Below are 21791 nucleotides of genomic sequence, written 5' to 3'. Positions count from 1 at the left end.
CCCTGTTGAAATCTGAACCGCACCCGCAAGACATGATATTCAAGGAAATATATGAGAAAGCCATTGCATAACAGATGCTCATTAGACTTTTCTGATACACACAGCTTTATTGCAAAAAATGCTTTATTGAGATTCTTGTAGACACCATTGATATAAGAGTTCCAACTCAAGAATTCATCCACAGTTGTTTCCGAAAATTTGACTGTATGTGACATATCTATTTCATCCATAGAGAACACAACACTTTGAATATTATTTTTCCTGTTATGAAATTTCATTGTCACTGATTTTGAGGTGTTCAAGACTAGGCAATTGCGTTCACGCCAAGATGAGAATTAATCGATAATGCTACTAATTTTGGCTACCACGTCTTTCATAGTATGTATTTCCATGTTTTCATCCACTTTCATTTTATATTCACATTTTACTGTATTTCATATATTTAAAAACAGGTATATTATCATTATGAAGATGAAGACGTGAAAGCCGAAATGATGTGTCCAATAACTAATTTCTCCTGAAAATACACCTTTTTTAATTTCGCAAATAATATTGTAGACCTTTATTTCATCTCAATTAACCTCAAGGCTAATTCAAATTGTAACGCTTATCTTGATTGATTGACTGTTTTGTCGAAATCAATATAAAAATGGATTGTTCTGATTACCACCCATGTCTTTTTTGTCTTCTTCTTTTATCGTTTTCATAGCACAATGCCAGAAATTTCATTCAAAATTTAAAATTAACCAGGTCATTATCCACCCCAAAATCTCTGTAGTAACAATTGATTACAGTTATTGCTGAAAATGCTTTGGAAATGCATAGCCAAAGAGTTTTCCTTCTACTAAAATGGAAAAATTCTACGACATACAGTCAGATGAATTTTTGAGAGAGAAGTACTCATTATCTCTGATTCTCTGATTCATCCACTCTTTCGACATATCGTGATTTTTGTGTTTTATAATAATAATATTTCGTATGAACCTGAATATTTGTCTAACAGGTGACTTTCTAGTTAATCTTTATGACAGGCAATATTCAGTCAACCTAGATTCGATTGTCTGGACTATACAGAGACATCCAAGTCTTAAATATCTGAGAATTCTAATTAGGTTTCTCTTTTGGATGATTGAATTGCTTACGAATGTTGCTTATTTTACGATCATTTTCCTCGTGACAAACATGATAATTCAGTCAAAGAATGCTGTGTGATGAATGCGTTCTCTTAGTGGCACGAGACAAATTACTGATGGCTCGTAACTCAAATTCAGCATCCATTATGATGCCAACAGGTCTGATTTAACCAAATAAAAAAAGTCATAACGGATCATTATAATGATGTTTTGATGAGCCAATGTCGCGTGTGTAATAATTTGATTTAATTTTGTATATTTGTTGAGAAATATTTTATTATATATGGTATGCTGATTGATATGATGAAACGAAACTTTTCCTCTCTGAAATTTTATCAACTATGAAAATATTAGTGGTGTTTAAGCCATTTTTTCCATTTTTTATTTCACTGTATATGTTATAACATACATTTCGATTTTGGATTAACCCTGAATAACCAGAAATGTACAATAGTAACACAACGTATTCATTAGTAATAGAAATGACTTCAACTGTTCAAAAAATTTACAGGGGAACACTTGTTTGAGGTTAGTTGTACGTTCTTAGAAAATATTAGTTCAAAATCTTAAAATTCATTCATTATTTTCATTTCAGTCATTAATTTATTTTCAATTTTCATTGAAACAGTTATATTTCTGCCACATTCTTTTTTCAATTGTATTTTAAGTTCATCCTTGTTCGTTCTGAACCATTTCAGGTATAACTATACGTTTTTTCAATGAAAAAATCTCATAAAATGAGAAAAATTTGCTGATTCATTTCATGTTTATGCAATGATGGATTTTCAATAAAAAAAACATTATTTGATGTTCAAAAATTTTCTCAAGATTACCTGAGGTTATATTAGGTTGAACATTTTTTTCAGTTGTTAAACTCTTCACTATAACGGGATAAGACAGTTTTCATTACAACTATTTTTTATTTCACTATCGATTCTGGTATAAATTTGCTTCAGCCTTAATCTAGCACTAGTCAGGAATCTCCCTGTACATTTTATTCTTCATTTCAAACTAAATTATGTATTATTCGTCATTGGATGTCGTGAATAATTTCAGGCATTTTATCACAACCCCTGTATATAGATAATAAATGGATGACATAATTTAATCAAGGGTAATAATCGTCTAGTGAGTGGCTGATGCAAAATGCAATTTCGTCACGCTAAACCCACACATATAACTGAATCAAATTTCGGTAGTAATTCAGTTATTCTATATTAACTGAAATGATGCCATAAAGGGGTTCGCGATTACCCCGGGGATACCATAATGTTTTGCAGTCCTTGTATCAGATGTCATATTTCCAGCATTGACATTGAGCAGATTTTTATTGTTGTCAAGTGTACTCTCGAAACAATTTTGTCCCTCTGATGGTTATCGATTTTTCTCACAAATACTGGCGTTGGGTACATGAAGAGCAGATAAAAATATAATTTAAAACAACCTTGGACCATCGAAAATATCATGAAAAGGATAGGATTTTAAAATTACTCACTAATGATGTCCACTAAAAATGATAATGATAATAATCTGCCTCCCAGGGGAAGAAATATTGAATTGAAATAGTCAAGTCCAAAAAATATATACAATATAGATCTAACAATTTCACATTCAGAACTTTGGAATTCGAAGACTGGCTGTTAGGATGACTGGCTGTTAGGATATTTAGACATATTAGAAATATCAATAACAATATTTTTATGAGATATCTTTTGAAAAGTATTCATCAGTTGAATAAAAACATCTTATAACAAAAAATTGTTTAGTTGCCTTCTGAAAGTCAATAACGAAGAACTTATTTTTCAATTCATCTGGTGATTTATTGAATGCACGTAAGCCATAATAAGTAGGAGACCAGACATATACTCTATTTTTACAGATTGGTGAATAGAAATAATATCAAGAACTTGATGTACATCAGCCTTCTTCACAAAACTATCTCTATTATTGAAAATGTAAAGGCACAGTTCAAAAATATATGAGGATGGAAGTGTTACAAATACCATAACGCATACGACTCTCCACTGGTGCATAATACACCATCAGCAATTGAGAATGTGCAAGTACTGTTCTCAAATTTTTTAGAAGACAACACTGTGAATTGAGCACTGATATCAAACTCGAACAATGTAGGTATCTTCCAATCCAGATGTTCATCAATGCACATTCCTAAACACTTGACACGAGTGGTAGACTTGGAAACTGGTATATCATTTACAGTGAAATCGGGTGGTTTTGTAAATATTTTTAAAGTTTGTGAATTCGAAGATATTGTGTCTTATCCACATAGAAAAATAGTGAGTTGATTTGGAAAATCATCTGTCAAAGGCGAATGAATAGTATGAGCAAATTTCTAACGAATTTACAATATCATATTCATTTGAAATAATTCAGCGATCATCAAGCGTGACTACAAATATCGAATCACTTTTTGTAGAAGTCTGATATAAATGTATCAGTAACCTATACAAGCCCATATTTCTTCCTTGATATGAGCCAGACTCAATCCACGACCATTGGAAGACATTCATTCTTCTACAGGGTGCTTCCGTACGATCAGGGAATCGGAAAACACCTCAAGTAACTTTCTCATACAGTATGAACACGCCTGTACATATCAATGTATAGTGAAACACGTGTTGCGGTTTTGTAACCTCAACAAATCTCACAATTGTGTGTTACTTGAATATCTGATGGATTTCCATAAAGTATCGGTACATTCAATCTAATATTTCTGAAGAAATAATTAGTAAAAGTGAACATCTACGGATGGTTTGAACATTTTTCACTTTTCCAAGAGTTCATTATTATCTGATGATCATTATCACTCTCGATAGAAATAACTTTTCTGTGTGAGATTTTCACAAAACATTTTACAAAATCACAACACGCGTTTCACAGTACAATAGCTTCTTCAAGCGTGTTCGTACTAAGTGAATTCCACTCGCTAAGTGCTTTATATGAATCAACAATTCGAATAATATGTTTTTCTACCTGCTTAATCACTGATAATTTTATCTGAGTAACTAAAAATACAAACATTATGAAAATTAATTCACAAACGACTTTATTCAAATGGATATGAGATGAAATAAAATAATTTGAGTTTACGTGCCCACTAATTACCAATTCCAACACTAAAAAATAGATTGAATGTTCTGAATTATCAAATCTATTGATTGATCTTAAACCTCACTGACAGACCAAGTCTTTTGTTTTTCAAATAACGAGCGATATTATTGGTGGGTTCATCAAATTATGTCAATGTTCTATGAATGTATTCAATAAACACTTTATTGTGAGATTTTCACCAAACAATTTTACAAAAACGCAACACGTGTTTCGCCATACAATGGTTTCTTCGGGTATATCTTTACATTAGTAGTAAAGACACGCCCGAAAAAAACATTGTATGGCGAAACACGTGTTGTTTTTGTAAAATCGTTTAGTGAAGACCTCACAATAAAGTGTTTTTTCAATAAGTTAGTTATGGATTTTCATCAAGTATCGGCCAATTCCATCATTTATAATGTTCTATGATGCTGGCTATCGTTTCTTGAATTTGGATAGACCTGGTCCATTGAAATTGAATGGTAGAAGCGAGATATTATGCCTCACTCCACAAGGAACCGAAGATGTACGAGGATGGTCCCAGAAGTCCCCAGCTGACCTAGAGATGGTGGTAGTTGTTTAAAAAATATAACTGTTAGAAAGTACACAATCTATAAAGCAAATGTTTCAAGTTTGAAGACGATACGTTGTTTAGTGTTCGTTTGGCAGCCATCAATAGTTAACGTTTTCGTTGAATTTGTGAAATTGGAGAAAATTGGCCACCGTTGTGTAGTACAACACCTCATTTGAAAGACCTCAACCCAATCAAGATAAAAGCTGAACTGGATTCTACTCTAGGTGAGTCTGCTTCTTCGTTTACAAAATAGTAAAATATTAGGTAGCAAGGTTTGAACGACGCCGTACGAGCTGCCAAGACGATCATCACAGTGGTCGACCAGACGAGGTGATGACTCCAGAAACGATGAAGAAAATCCACAAAGCGGTACAGAATGATCGTCGACTGAAACTGGGTGAGCTAGCAGACTTAGTAAGCATTTCAAAAAGTGCGGTATAATGCATATCATCTGATAAGTTGGACTGGCGAAAGCTGTGTGCAAGATGGGTGCCGCGTTTGCTCACACTCGAACAAAAACAGTGTCGTGCAGATATTTCAGTTGAGTGTTTAGCGAAGTTTCACAGTAACAAAGCAGAATTCTTGCGTTGTTTCATAACCATGGATGAAACATGGGTACATCACTTCATACCCGAGACAAATGAAAAATCGAAACAGTGGATTCAAAAGGTGAAACCGGCTACAAAGAAGGCGAAGATTGGCAAGATCATGACATCGGTTTTTTTGGAAACGCATGGGATAATTTTCATTGACTATCCTAAAAAAGATAAAACTGTCAACGCCGAGTATTGAAATCGCTTCAGTTGGCCAAGGAAAAAGTGTTGTTGCGTCAAGACAATGGACCAGCTCATAAATCCATTATCGTAATGACGAAAATCACCGAATTAAAATTTGCATTACTACCTCATGCACTCACTTCGCCAGAATTAGCCTCTTCGGATTATTTTCTGTTTCCAAACTTGAAAAAATGTCTCAGTGATCAAAGATTTTCCAACGATGATGGAGTGATATCAGCAGTTGATGACTATTTTGAGGAGCTAGACATCGAAATTATTGAACGTCGCTGGAAAAAGTGTATAGAGCTGCAAGGAGTTTATGGTAAAACGTAAATACTCGATAATGGGGACCACTTCAGTTATCTATTGCGGTGAGCTTCACTTGACATTTAGTTCAATCGGATCATAAATGAAAACTTTATGTCAACCCATATAATCACGTTGGATATATGTTGGAAAAAATCCCACCAGTCAGTCGTTGCAGAGATTTCGAGATATGACGCAGAAAACGCGCATACAACTGATGATGTAAGCCGCGATAGCAGACGAAACGGTTGCTTTTTTTAATTTTGACACAATTCAATCGACTTTCTATCTCCTGCTGCTTACAAAATCTCTATGCAGAGATTCGAATTAACATTGCCCTCTAATAAAAATTGTTGTAAATATTCAACTTTTTTTATTCGCGGTTATCTCTCACAATATCAGAAAGTTTATATATTTCGCGTTCTCACAATAAACTCAGAAACAAAAAAATACTTTCTGAAACTTCTGACATAAAATTCTCCCACGCCGCGATAAAATATTTCAAACAATAGTGGACATACGTTGGTTATTGTGGCGACGGCGGTGGTTGCATCATCTCCGAATGACAAATGCCTCGTCCCCATGTGGTCCTCGGTCGGATGAAATGGAGTTCGTCTTTTTGGGAAACGAGCACTAAAAAACGGGAAAACATTACCAGCAGGTCGCATGATCGCGTTAGCTGCCGCCGGAATCGGGAACCGGGGAATAGGGGTGAATAAGTCGGTTCCTGCAAAGCGAAATGAAATCATGCCGACGACGAGAAAGCTGGAGTGAATCAGGAGTGCACTAGTTGGGAGGGTAAGTTCAAATAGAACTGGGAGAGATGAGATGGTAAAACGTCGACTCGAAAAATTTTAAAAATGTTAAAAATTTACTGTTGTATAAAACTTGGGGAAATTAGTTCTCTCCGTTTTATAATGTCAGATGTTTGATATCTAATGACATGTAATTTCCTTTTCTCAATAATTGAATCTGATTTCTTACGTTTTGTGATCCATACACACACAATAACCTTCCTGTTATATGTTTCTTTCATGCTGACTATTGGACATTAAAATAAATATTAGTATTCAAAGTGATAATTTGAAAATATTGAAATAATAGGTACCTACTGATTTATCTCTGCACGTTTCATAACTTGTTTTTTATAACATGTGTGATTTTACACTCCGATCATCCTATTAAATTTCTAAACTTTACTCGATTTTCTCTTGCGTTAATCAACATCTCAGCGATCAATCTCATCGACACTGTAAGTTACATCTAGACTCATATCTATTATTATATACTAAGCATAGGACTTATTGAAAATTATCGAAATATAGAGATCTGTTTAAAAAATCTGTTTAAAATTTGTTTTTACGTTAACCAGCTGTCGCACCCCTACGAACAACAACCCTCAGAAGTCTAAACTTGTGGGAGCTAAGGATCACCGAATTCTTACCTATTAACGTGTGATTCCTAACACGGGTTGGAAGATAGCAAGTGATAATCGATCTTTCTTTTTAGTCAGCGGGATATGCTTGAAGACTGGCAGTAAACAAATCTAAAGGAACGAACTTTAATCTGACGGATATAATCCAACGCCCATCGTGGTATTAGCCAGGGGAGAAGTTGTTTTCTGATAGGCGTCAGTCCATTCAACCTACTGTGTAGGTATATTCGAGACTGGCTTGAACGTGTAAAGTTCATTTCTTTAGATTTGAAAATCGATCATTCAGACTAGGGCTTGAACCACCGACCAACACGGCAGTCAATTCGAGTGAGTGAACAAAGCACCCGCGTCGAACCGCTTGGCTACCGATATAAAAGTATATACGTTTCTCGTTTACTGCTTTTCCTATAAAGTTTGTTTTACCGTCGTACCCCAACTGTCATTGAAGATAACAACAATAATCATGTTACCATTTTTGGTAACCAAGTGTTGCCCATCTTTGCATTTGGCTGCCTTCGATATTTCCAATAGAAACCGGTAATGTGGCTGTATTCAAATATATCGCTGAATACCCTTTTCTTATTCGTATATCAACTTAAATATCAATTTGAAGAAGGATCAAATTGGAATTAATTTAAGTTATCATTTTGGCGAACAGTAATGATAACTATATCATTGTTTATATTTACTAATTCAACTCTTGAAATTTTGAGCATGAAATTCTTGTTTAAACAATGAGTAGGTACAATTTGCTCAGAATCTCTATATTATTCATGATTTCTCCATAATTTTGTATTATCAAATATTAAATGCAATATGAAAATTGATCGACCAGTTACACGTTTGAGTTTACACAGAAAACCGTGTTGACCAAATAACAAGAAGCACTTCAGTGAATGGCTTTAATGAATTCAACAATTTCGTAATACTTCAATAATTCAATAGGAGAATGAATTGAGCTGACACGTGTCGTTAAAAACTACAAGGATATTGCATCAAGCCAACAACGCTACTAGTGTGGTTGATGAGAATAACTTGATCATATTTCCGTATCACATTATTTGAGTTGCTATTTATTTAATAGAAATGTTATATTTATGAGAGAAAATTCTAAGCGAAATATGTAGAATATATACAAAAATAAAACGAAGTTTATCATTTATAGATATTTTGAGTGCAAACCAACAAAAAGGTTCAATCATGAATCTGAAACAACTACTTGCCTATAAGAGTACTGAATTTTCAAGATTCAGTCGAATTGATAAACATTTTTAACGATGTTATGGAAGTGATTTTGAATATTATTTGTTATAGTTTTTTTCATACATTATAGGGCAATCAATTTCAGAGAGTGACGATATTATTAACACATATTACACTATACAATCTTACTGGAATGGAATTCAATGAAAACAAAGAGGCCAGTATTTTCAATTCATCGATAAAAAATAGTGAAAAGGTATATAGAAAACTGTTATTTTCAGTATTTCGAAATATGCTACGAATACGAGGGAGTTAAATACACACCAGGTTGAACTCAAAAATAGTTTAGTCTACTATGATTATTCTGTTGACCTTCTCTGCAGTAGTATATTCCACTTCAGTAGGTACTATTTTCCATTCAGTTATTATGGTAATGGAACATTCTTTATTTAATTAATGAAGTGACATGACAAATAGTAAATCCAAAGGATGATCGATTCGTCTTCTGTGTATCAGAATTTGTATCCGACAACTCAAAAAATATAAATTATTATCAGTTCAGGTATATGCACTATATGGGTTGCTAGCTCACCTGTAGTTCCATTTGAAGTTGTGAAATATTGGTCATTTCAAAACATTGATACCAATATATATTAGGAAATTCAGAAACAAATCTTGGATTAACATATGAGTAATATTCAGATACTGAATTTTTTTCTTCAAAAAGTGCTCGAAGTAATATGTTGTGCAAAGGCATGATTTCGTTCGAAGACACCTAAACGTAATACATAATATTCCACACTCACAAGAGAAATACTATCAGTAAGAACTCTTCTCTCCACACATATAGTCATCAGAATGAATTGAAAAATATTGCTGCTTCAAACACGCTAACCATTTCGATTTTTTTTCTCCATAGGAGTAGTATAGTGGAGTGGGAGGAGCTGCATTTACTGGAAGTATCGAATGTGCAACGAACGGTTTCAGGGATCCGTGGACTTTGCGGTTGGAGGGCAACCTAATAGAGTAGAACTGAATGGAGTCTGAGAAACCGTCAAAAATTCGGATCTTCTTCTCTCTAAGGTCCACGACCCTGACGGATCAGGAATTGTAGCATTTCTTTTGGAGACAGCCACCCGAGCATCAGATGAATTTGATTTAGTTTTCGGCACTGAACGAAGTGATCACAACTCTACCACCGGGTTGGAACCCGTTCAGCAAAAAGTCCAAATCAGAACCATATAGTTCACCTTATTTCTGCGGCTGGACAAGGATGAGCCATTGAATGGGGTTTTCTTAAACAACATCGAAACCTCGATTTATCAAAGTTATTTACCTTCGCTTCTCTCAAGACGGGGAATTTGAGATCGGAACTTGAAGAGTTCATCACGATCTTAGGTTGCTTCAATATCTCAATGCATGAAGAGTGTAGATGTTCTTGATGCAGGTATAGGGCCTGTCGCATAGCTCCTTAGAGCCTTATGCTGTCGAAATGTCCAGCATATGCGGTGTTAGGCTACATCCGTCGACATAGATATTGGTAAAGAAAAGCAGGAGAATTAGATTGAATATAAAGATTTTCACTTCAAATCCCTCAGACTCTACCCAGACCATTCTGTTATATTGGTTTATCAGATCATTGTAGTGCTTGGTTTGATGTTATGAAATCTTCTCGGACCCAATAATCATGTACTTCACGGTGTGGAGAGTTTTGGAGAAATATGCCAGTCAACCCAACATTTTTGGTAAAAGAATTATTTAATTTTCAATAAACATACAAAGAGCGATTTTCACTTATTATTTATAAGAGTAATAGTATGAATTTTTGTTTCCTAATAATTTATGGCAATAACTACATTGAAGCTTGTGCAGACCATCAATAATTGTACTATACTATGTTTGATTTATTGTCGAATAGCTATTTTAAGATATGTGCTTGTTTAGTATCTATAGCACTACTACTATCAGAAGGTCGGACGAATATACGTTAAGTATTTTCTGGGACATACCGCTATAGATTGCAAACACAGTACATTTATGCATACCAGTACCTAAAATATTTTTTTTGGTATTGATGTTTAACGGTATTCAAAATATATCTCATGAAATTTTTGGACAAATCATGACCTTCACTAGTTAATATTGATTTTCGTGCAAAAAATTGGTATTGAATTTACAGTTTGTAATATTTCCACTTGTGAACGTCATTTGAAATCCAGAATTACATGTACACATTGAAACAACAAGTACAGAATACGCCCCTGCGCCTTTGTTTGCAAATGACCTAACATAATTCACTCAACTCCCTGCTGTTTTCATTGGTTTAAAATGTCAATTTGGCATATCAATACAAGAATATTTTTAAAAACTAACCTCGACAGAATTTTGGAAACACAACCGTGCGATACCCTGAGCTGCCTCGAGATATCACAGGGCCGTACTCCGTTATGAGCTAATTCCACTATCCTCTGCCTCACCACGTCCGGCAAAGGCCTCCCGTTCACAAAGACTCCACCCAGTTGGTTGACGCCTCCATGACCTGTGAACAAACATAAACAATTGAAATATTGCCATAAATCCAAATTGCATAACAACGTGCAATACCAGTTTCGATGTATGCAAGTGCAAATCATAGCCTGTGATATGCTAGTTTGAATTATGTACAGGGTTCGGCAAATATCTGACTTTATAGCCGGAGGTAATTGTTAGATTTTTTGTAGTGGAGGTTTCGAACAATGTTCGTACGTATAATTGCTTGGTAATTAGTAAAGTGTACTCGAATAGAATGAGTCAGAGCTTACACATTGTTTTTACTTACAGCGTATGTTTGGGACGCTCAGCAAAGGATTAATTAGTTTTGATGAGAAATGTATGGAATATATGGAAAAGCCACTTTTTTAACCAATAACATATAGATAATCAGTCGTCAAATTACTTCAGTATTCATCTGTTTAAAGGAAGATGTTGGTATGTAGAGTCTCATTTCTATATATCAAGTTTGAGATGTGGGTAATTTTGGTAGATTTTCGTATTCAATAGATTATCAAGATAGATTGCAACAAGTAAAAATGAAAATTTCGGGAAATACAATGGAGGCAAACGATGTACAAACGACATTCATGTGAGAACTTATTGAATTTCATAGAAATTATTCACACAAGGATCTGACAAACTCCTGCCGGAAAACTACTTTCTTGACTAAATATCATAATATTACATATTCATAATATAATATATTCAAAAAATTTAAATATATCCGAGAGATATTTTTGAAAGTATTTTCACAAACACTTCTTTCGAATTTCCTGTGATTTTCTTTTCTGAGAAAAATTTAACATATGTCTGTTAGATATAATACAATCTCTTTCTTAGTATTCGTCAGGAAAGTAGTTGTTTTCGGTGATCATTTACTAGGAACGTTGGAAGAGACGAGATTTCTGAATTTCATTAAAAAAAAAATATTTTTTTAATACGTATGTATCCCTCCTCGATATAATGTTCGAATAATTTTGATTATTATTTTGTCTATGATGCAATACCAAGGGTGCCTAAATGAATTTCATTCTGATCAATAGCTATTGAAACGTTTCTGGTTGAAAATATCAATCGAAATATTATTTCAAGAAGCTGCATCAGAAAGATTCTGACAAATAGAGTGTAGCGACTAGTTGAGTCGAAACGGCTTAGAAAAAATTGGTAAAAACTATATAGTTATTAGCGGAATTATAGGGGACATGTGCCAATCTACTATCGTGTTGTAAATAAAATGTTATCGCTCAATAAAACTTGATACTGAACGATGATCTGAGGGAAAAATTCAGAAAAAAGTATCAGTACCAGATTAACTAGAATGCCCATGTGAAAAATAAGGTTTCAGTAGAAAATTATTATCGTATTCAAAAAATGTTCAACTATTCTTTGAATACTAGTTCAAACGAATGATTTATTATAAAGCAGTATATAATCAATCGAATTGAAAAAAACACTCTTACCCATTTTTTAACCAGGCAAACAAATTTATAACTGAAATGATATTTTTCTCTCGATACAGTAAAAAATAATTTCAAGTGCAAAATCATCCACCCCCTTCGGTCATTAAGCTTCTGTTCTGAGTATGCCTTTTTCCAAACTCTATAAGCTAATTAAAAGCAATATTTAAGCAATTACACACTCTACCTAACGATATTGAATCTTTTCAATTTCTCTTTTGAACCATATAAAAAACTAACTTATGAGATGTTTATTGGTTCGGTGAAATCAAATAACAAACATAACGAAGTCAGCGTAATTATTCACAAAACCAATGTGATAGACATAAAATAGCACCATAAATGGAATAGTTGTGGCTAGAATTGTAACGGTGAGTATTCATTTTGTATTGCAACCATCGAATTTAAGTGGAAATAAAATATTTGTTACTAAAGAAATAATAACGCGGCTACCACAACACGTTTTGTGGATAGTAGAAATACGGGTCATAATAACGGAAGCTGCATCAGAAATGAGGCCGATATTTATCCGATTTTTTTAAAATTTTAAGTACTTGCTACCTACATACAAGGTTCTACATGTACGGGGTGGTTATAGTGACAATAGTATTCACATTAAAGTGATTCATATCATAATAATTTATTTTCGACATGGCATTTGCAGCTTTATTCTGCTGATCGAGGTAGAGATCAAGTAGTAATCAAGTTTGCAGATACTGAAATATCTACATTTTCTGGAGAAGTTAGAGATTTACCATTTTTAGACAAACAATATAAGTCCAAATTAAAAGGGAAATATTGATTAAAAGAGCTTTTTGGCTTTCTACTTTTCCAATATTGAAAAGAAAATATGAAAATTAACTACAAAATTATGTTGTAATGTTATGGAAAAAATGTGTGTTATGTTTTCTAAAACGATGCTGATGAGGAGATTGTTTTTGGAAACTTGAAAGATACAATAGTGTCTTTTTTCGCTTTTCTCTCCTTTTTCAATATGAGTATTCTACTGTAATGTAGAATCTACCATGAAAAATATGAATGCCGAGGAGCGATTACAAGAAGAACTGTGCAAGCTAGATGTTTTCATGAAAGTCAGTTCAGTTTACGAAATGACCACCACCCAGTCTATTCTACATTTCAAATGATTGAGAAGATCCAGAAATTATGACTGCAAATCTCTATTTCCCATGTTTTTACAAAATACCTGGTAACTCTTGAAGATAACAAAATATTTTCTAGATAAGACATAAAGTATACTTTCCAAACTGAAAAGTTCATAAAAATTTCGTTCCTTTCTACACCAATTACGAAAAAGAAGACCACATATTTCATTTCATAACGTCCCATTTCATAACACTTCATTTCATAACATTTCTCTATTTTCTTTTACCGCTAAGACCTCCCGGTCTTAAGGTTAATTAAAATGCATCACGGAGTAACTCATGAAATAAAAAGAATAATAAGTATTCTAATAAACCCTGACTATTTTAATTGGATACCTTTATATATTATAACTTTATAACACACGGTCATTTGAATTAAGTGCCAATTTGAAACTATTCACCTCATGAATGTTAGATAGATAGTCAGTTTTATAGCCAAATCATATATTTAAATCACCTCCAGTTATGAAATGTCATAAATATGAAATCAGTGAGCAGTTGCTGAAAATAGAATTTAATGATAGCATACGGTTGGAAAAAATAATTAGTATGTATAGATAATAATGTAATATTTGTCATTTATTATTTTCTGAATTCGGACTCGTGAAAATGTTTATGGAAAATTACTGAGTGTTCATCAGAGACCACTTATTTTCATGACGACTAAACTTATTCTAAATTATATTTTCTCTGTATCCTTTTCATTTATGGAGATATATCGATATCTAGTTAAAGCCTACCCTTGAAGTATCATTGTATAATTTCAGGAAAAATGACTAACCAGAGTTACAAATTGAAGTTTGGAAAAAAAATGCCAACCGAAGTTGTGAAAATTAAAAATTGAAAGTATCGTTCCTTTACCTGTATTTGAGAGGGTTCCGAAGATTTATGAAGATATGCCTCATATCCTTAACAACCAATACCCTTCGTAGGCGACTGTGAAAAATTTAATTGCGAACTACAAAAGTGGTAGTTTTTCCATTGCAGTTGAAAACCGGTAGAAAAAACCAGTTCCTCTGTCTGCCAGTTTCACTCGTCAACTATATAGTTCATGAGCATTTCAATATATGAAAAAAATCTGCAAAAGGGACCCATAAATGTTTTTATTGAGGACGAAAATGGATCCAAAATGGAAACACTCTGAGGTGTGATGGAGAAACTCTTGCCAAGGAGTGATCATGATCGATGTAGAGCTCTACCTGACCGCTCTACGAGAAAAAAATTTAGAAAGAAAACGCAAAAATGCAAACAATTCATGTTTAGGGTTCAAACTCCCCTCTTCTTCACCAGATCTGGCTCTGTCCAACTATCTATATCTAACTAACTATATGTCGCTCCTCGACTCACAAAAGTATGGAAGATCACATTTTCTTGCAACAAAGATATGATAAAAGTTGAGGAGGCCTATTTTGCAGAGCAAAATAACTTTTTGAAGGTCTAGAGACGTTGCAGATTCGTTATAATGAATATATCCAATTGAGAATAGTATATGTTGAACAATGAAATACTTTGACTTTCAAATTTTATTGGCTTTCACAGTAACCCGAAAACGTTTCAATATACATTCTCGAATTTTAATTATAGAACGAAGTAAAATTGAAGCATTTTCAACCATTTAATTGTTTCAACAACATCGGCATAACATGCTCATTTCCTCCTCTAGAACTGTACTAAATAGAAGATGGATAGATCCCGAGCCAAATCTGCATGGTGTTTTAATGAAGATAAACCAAAATACGGTTTGCTAATGGCGGCCGGTCTTTCGCTTTACTAGCAAATCTGTGTAGGGTAGAGTTGTTGGAAAAGGGTCAACTAATTTATCATTGAAACCCAACGTTTTGCAGTGTCATGCAATATCTTGCGGTTACGACAGTTACAATACGAATTATTTCATTCACAGTTGATTGAATTTGTTTCGAAGAAAAAATCCTTGTTTCGAATGTGAAAAGTTTAGAATTTTTTAACCGTAAATTATGTCAAACTTTGTACAATAGTGAAAGTATGACTCAAATGCACCAGGTTTTTATTTTAGAGTTGCATTTTTGCCTTGAGCAATTGTAGATTTGTTACCAAATTCGAGTTATAAAATGATAGTCGTTTGCAATAATATGTACCGTGACCTCAGAAAATCGGGTTACAAAAATTCACGTTTTATAATGAAACGATTAGCTTCTGAAAAATATCAATTCTTTTTTCGTTGTTTTTCGGACCATTTGGGAATGAGAATTGTGTTTATACTTAGAGCTTCAAACTCTATTATTGCTATCCAATAGCTATTCTTGAAAGAAAGTAAGTTTTCGCTCATAAATTTATAATGTAAAATATCAGATTTTTCTTTGTAGTAATTCCGGAAATGAGTGGAGACCTACGTGATTGTATCAATTTTCATTCAATTCCATTTTCGTTTTCAATTCCGATTTCAAATATTTTGATGTATTATGGAGGACAGAACAATATGAAATAATCAATGGAATTGAAATTTGAAAAAAATCGAGATCCGATTTTTAATGTAATTTGGAGGTTGCTAAAGTGACTAATGATATAACATTATATCCTGAATCTTCTAAATATATGACTTTCGTACATGGCTACTGAACATCCCCATACAGGGTCAAACGCGATTACAGTCTGTAGCGATATTTTGGGAATCTCAATTATTTCGGAGATTGGCAAGGGTAGATCTATTGGTATGCTCTATCGATTGAAAATAAGGACGTTTTTACAATCGTTCCGGTTGTACAGTAAGTTGATACAAAGTTATTTAATTCAAATAGAACACCCTATATATTTCCACATGTTTACATACATGGTAACATTCAAGTATGAATACATGTGATAGATATCCTCTAGATGGAGGGACGAAAGCCTGGTGAGTTGACGTGGGTGGTTTCCTCCACTCACTCAATAGACCGCTGTGTGAATCGGTGTTTCGAACCGCAATGCCGGACGATGGATTTTCATTTCCTATCGTCCAACCTGGTTCAGGAATTACACGTTGGAAGGTGAGACCTCATTAGTCCCTAGCTCGCACAAATTTCGACTTTTGAGAGTTGTTGTTCGTAGGGGCGCAACAGCTGGTTAACGGAAAAACATACAGATCAAAAATGGACCGTTCTCGAGATTTTCATTGTTTCATCTTAGACCTAACATTTTCAAAACTTCATGCAAGGTTTTCGAAATCGATGACTGATTTTGTTCACCGAAGGTGAAATCACCCAAAATTCCCTCGAAATCATTGTAGTTAATCATAAAAAACGATTTGGTGCTGTATCTCCTAGGGGTAGAGCAAAAATATTAATGCGAGTTCCCTTTCAAAGTAGCTTCCTGAAAAATTATTATATAGTTTTATATTTAACGGAAGTCTTTTCATCTTTAGTATCCCCACTGTCAACCACGAATTATTGAAGAGTCACGTGGTGGTCACGTGTAGGTTTTCGTCCACCCTCTCTCGCTCAAAATAATCCCTTCATTATTATGGAATTGCCAAAACAATTTGTGTGGTATTAAAATTTGCTGAAGTATATCAGAGAGGGACAACTTTTTATTCTTTATAAGAGAATATTATTATACATTTACAAGTTAATGAAATGTCCTTCACTTGTTTGTATCGATTTATATTTCTTACTTCATTACCATGTATCTACACAGTTGACTCATATGTATTTGTATTTATTGCAATAAATACCTTTTACTAAGCCGATAAATTTATTAAATACCTCAAATTGAGATTATTCTAATCAGATGAAGTATCTGATAGTTTTCTCCTTAAAGCTTTTGAATCTTTTGAATATTATCAGTAGATGTCAGTAAGCTTATTCAAACATATCACAACTAAAGCACTGTCGATGCGTGTTTATCTAACTGAGTTAGCAGTATCATCAGGCGATGACTGAAGAAGATGACTAAAATCGATGGCTGATGGTAACTTGACATCATGGCTATTCCATGTGATTAGAGAATTGGCATCTTTGATATTCCCCAACAAATAAACAAAATATTCAAAGAGATGTACAAAGAGATGTGATCCAACGCTAGATAGAGGTGTTTCGACCTGCCAAGGTCTCATCAGACATGCTAGGCTGGGTCACTCAACTGTCCTAAAGAAGATAAGCCTGAAAGTGAAGGTGATGATATATTCCCCTAAGAAGACGTTATCTATGGAATCAACAGAAGACTCAATCCATGAAGCTGAACGAGGCTCCGTGAGGCGGTCAATTACAAAGTCAACTTCGACACCGTTCGCCGATATTTGTCTTGTCTTACAATGTAGCTTTAACAAGATATACGCGTTCCTACTCATATCACACATTTGTATTAACAACGTTTCGGTAATGTTTCCCGTCATCACGAATATTTTTTGATGTCTGAAAAATGTGTATATTTATATACAAAACGTGAAGTATTTCATTCCTCCAAGAAACATATATTCATTTGACCCTTCAAAGAAGCAAATACTTAGTGGTCTCATCCGACATACTTTTGACATTTTACCTCACGGCAAGCATGGAAATGACAAACGCATCCCTCGTTCTAGAACCGCAAGCTCGACCGCGCTGATATTCATCCGAAATTAGCCGCGTCGGATGGTCGGGGGCGGTTCTCGTGCCGCCATTGAACCGTAATCAGATTATCGCTCTGCCTGCCGTCAGTCAGCTCTCAATTCCAACAGATCCACCGTGCACATTGAAATTGGGGGTAGCGATCATCATTATAAATGCCATTAAATACATTAATTATTGACTAACGCAGAAAGCAGAAACCTCAGGTAAAATTGAGAACCATAATATGTGTACATATTTCATATATTGAAAGTGGTATGAAATAGATTTTTATTGACTACTTTTCACCAATTTTCACCTTTCATAATGTAAAGAGCGTAATTATTCGTTTCAACAGCTCAAAATTTGGCGCTTTGGACTACTCTTGGAAATGTGGCGACGTACAAGTCGAAACTGTTGAGGAGTCGACTATTTCAGGAACTCATCTTTGGTAATAAAAACTCACTTACGAATATGAAATACTATAAGAATATCAAATGAATTGAAAAGGATATAAAAAAGATATTCATTGACTTCTTTGTGGACAGTAGCGTGCTAGAAACTTTTAATTTCCTGTGACACATTTTTTCATACAAAACTTTTTATTTTCTCTGCAGCCATTACTACCTGGTAGGAGATCATCATGAAAACTGAGAATTAAATTTTCCTATGTTTTCATACTACTTTGTATTTGAAACTCACGTTACTGCAGTTTCGTCCTACGATAACATTTTCATTGTATTCGTTTGAAAATGTCATTGTAGAACGAAACTGCAGGAACGTTAATTACAAATTTCAGTAGTTCTACTGACAGAGTTATGAAATCAAAATATACAAATGTCATATTTGCATGGATATGTAAATGATAAGAACTGTAATTTTTTTGTTATTTGAAATGTGTCTTCAACAATTAACCCCAAGTTTGAAGTTTGTGTAGTGTTTCATGAAAAGAAGACTGAATTACCTAATTGTGTTTATTCGCAGAAATGAATATATACATGTGCCCAAATGAGACGTTGGCCGCTGCTTCCTAATCAGGTGCAATTGAAGGAATCCTAAAAGTACCACACTCATGTGTTAGAAATATAACAACCAGCCAATTATCATCTAAAAATTTAAAAAACGTTCCTGTAACAAGTTATTTCACACTTTTATATCATCATTCTGATTTCTCGTGGAGTTGTTAAATTGTAAATCCATTTCAAATGACGAAACATAGAATCATTTCGCGAGAACTGCAGGGAAATCATGGTTTTCACATATAGTCAGTGGACATACTGGAAGGAACAATTCGTTCAGACCAGTCTCAACTCCTAACACTGTAGCTTATTGGACTGACACCTATCAGAAAACAACTACTCTCCTGGCTAATACCACGAAGGGCGTTGGATTATATCCGACAGGTGTCAGTGCAGGATTCTTCTATGAAGTTATTCCTGCATATGCTGTTGGCAATACAACTGCCGCAATAGATTTTCAATTATTAGAATACTTTCTCATTAGTCAATGGGCTATGCTTTGCGTTTGAAGTTTGCGTTTGAAGTTCCATTTGCTTTAGATTTATTAGAATACACTTGCAGACCGGTTTTGGGCTGTTTGGCCACTCGTCAGTGCAAGTTAGTGTCTATCATCAACATAAAGTCGATGATTTCGGATAATTGAAAATCGAATTCCTTCAGAGTATCATTCCTCAAACTAGGCTGAAGCGGACAACAAACGACAGGTTTTTCATCTCCCCATCTGCCTGTAAAGGAGGTAACCAACCGCATATCCAAAATATTCCTCGAATAAGAAAAGAAACCTTTTCACATATAGTCAATGGGCATACTTGAAGACTAGCTATATATCAAATCATCCAAAGAAACAATTCGTTCAGGCTAGTCTCAACTCCCTACACTGTAGGTTTGGATATTCGGTCGGTTGGTCGGTTACCTCCTTCACAGGCAGATGGGGCGATGACAAACCTGTCGTTTGTTGTCCACTACAGCCTTGTTCGAGAAATGATACTCCGAAAGAATTAGATTTTCAATCATCGGAAATTATCGACTTTATGTTGATGACAGACCCGGTTGGTAGACAGGCGGTTCGACGTGGGTGCTTTGTTCACTCAGTCAATCGGCCCATGTGCGAGTCGATAGTTCAAGCCGCAGGCTGAACGCTTAATTTTCACTTGCTATCATCCAACCCGTGTTAGGAATCACACGTTAAAAGGTAAGATCTCGTTAGTCCCTAACTCGCGAAAGTTTCGACTTCTGAGGGTTGTCGTTCGTTGGGGTGTGACAGCTGGTTAACGGAAAAAACATAAATTTCGCAGAGTATCATTTCCCGAACTAGGCTGAAGCAGACAACAAACAACAGGTTTATCATCGCCCCATCTGCCTGTCAACGAGGTAACCAACCGCATATCCGAAATTTGCCCAATTTCTCGTATAAGGAAAGGAAACTTTTCCTTGCACTGACGAGTGGCCAAACAGCCCGAAACCGGTTTGCAAGTGTGTTCCAATAATTGAAAATCTATTGCGGCAGTTGTATCGCACACAACATATGCACGAATAACTTCAGTGAAGAATCCTGAACTGTCGGATATAATCCAACGACCTTCGTGACATTAGCCAGGGGAATAGTTGTTTTCTGATAGGTGTCAGACCATTAACCTACAGTGTATGGAGTTGAGACTGGCCTGAACGAATTGTTTCTTTAGATGATTTCAAATCATGATTTACAACTTGGGAACATCAGATTTATTTTGTGATAGTGAAAATGTTTCAAGTGAGTGTAGTGCTGAACAATGCAAAGATAAAGTTCGAAATTTACTTCTTTGATTTTCATTATATAGTTTGAGGAGATTTGAGAAGATTTGATTGAAATTAGATCAGACAGAGTGACTAATTGAAAAATATAAAGGGAAATTTGCGATTGTTCTATCATCCATTATCTATCGAAAAATGAAAAATATACAATAATATGTTATATATGTAGTTCAGTATTCTCATCACTAGTAAACTATCAAGATTCTCAGAATCGGTCAAAGCTTGTTCAAAGCGATACGTCAGTAGTCAACGTTTGGGAACTAACTCTCCTTTATTGAACGAATAAATAACTACCTACAGATCTATTCAAGAACTACCACTGTGCCATTTAAAAAGCTTCTAAAAACCGATTTATCGCTTGGGAGGACCCAGGCAGGTGTCAAATATTTCACACAGTAATGAAGATTTCGTCAGGATTGTGTGGTTTGCCAGTTATCAATGACCATATGGTACGGTACGGAAAAGCACGATGTGAAAATATCAGTGAGAAACATGATTTTTTTTTTCGAAACATGATTTGAACTTCAACTGAACTATGAAATAGTTATGATTGTTACATGTAAACTGATTTTTCATATCCACGCTCAGGATTCAAATTGTTGAAACCACTTTAAAACATATGTATAAATATGTATGAAATTATTAAAAATGTTTTCTGTAAAAAGAACCGTTTATTTATAATTATATAAAAAAACTATTTGAAACACACAAATCGAACTGAGAAACCGCAGTTGGAATACAGATAAAACAGTG

General features: G+C 34.4%; 1 protein-coding gene across 8 annotated transcripts in view; it reads right to left on the bottom strand.

Moving 5' to 3' along the window:
• Window positions 1–21791, bottom strand: part of sv (paired box protein shaven) — a 288001-nt gene that overhangs the window by 124244 nt on the left and 141966 nt on the right. For all 8 annotated transcript variants that reach the window (XM_023155959.2, XM_023155960.2, XM_074171805.1 and 5 more), the window contains one exon: window positions 10912–11077. In XM_023155959.2, the coding sequence (XP_023011727.2) occupies window positions 10912–11077 (166 nt within the window). The remainder of the gene's footprint in view (window positions 1–10911; window positions 11078–21791) is intronic.

The sequence above is a fragment of the Leptinotarsa decemlineata genome, unplaced genomic scaffold, assembly GCF_025532065.1.
Source record: "Leptinotarsa decemlineata unplaced genomic scaffold, Ldec_3_MD MMD2_tig00000035_RagTag_RagTag, whole genome shotgun sequence".
Lineage (NCBI taxonomy): Eukaryota > Metazoa > Arthropoda > Insecta > Coleoptera > Chrysomelidae > Leptinotarsa > Leptinotarsa decemlineata.
The sequence above is the reverse complement of the archived record's forward strand: the minus strand, read 5'-3'. Positions and strand labels throughout refer to the sequence as shown.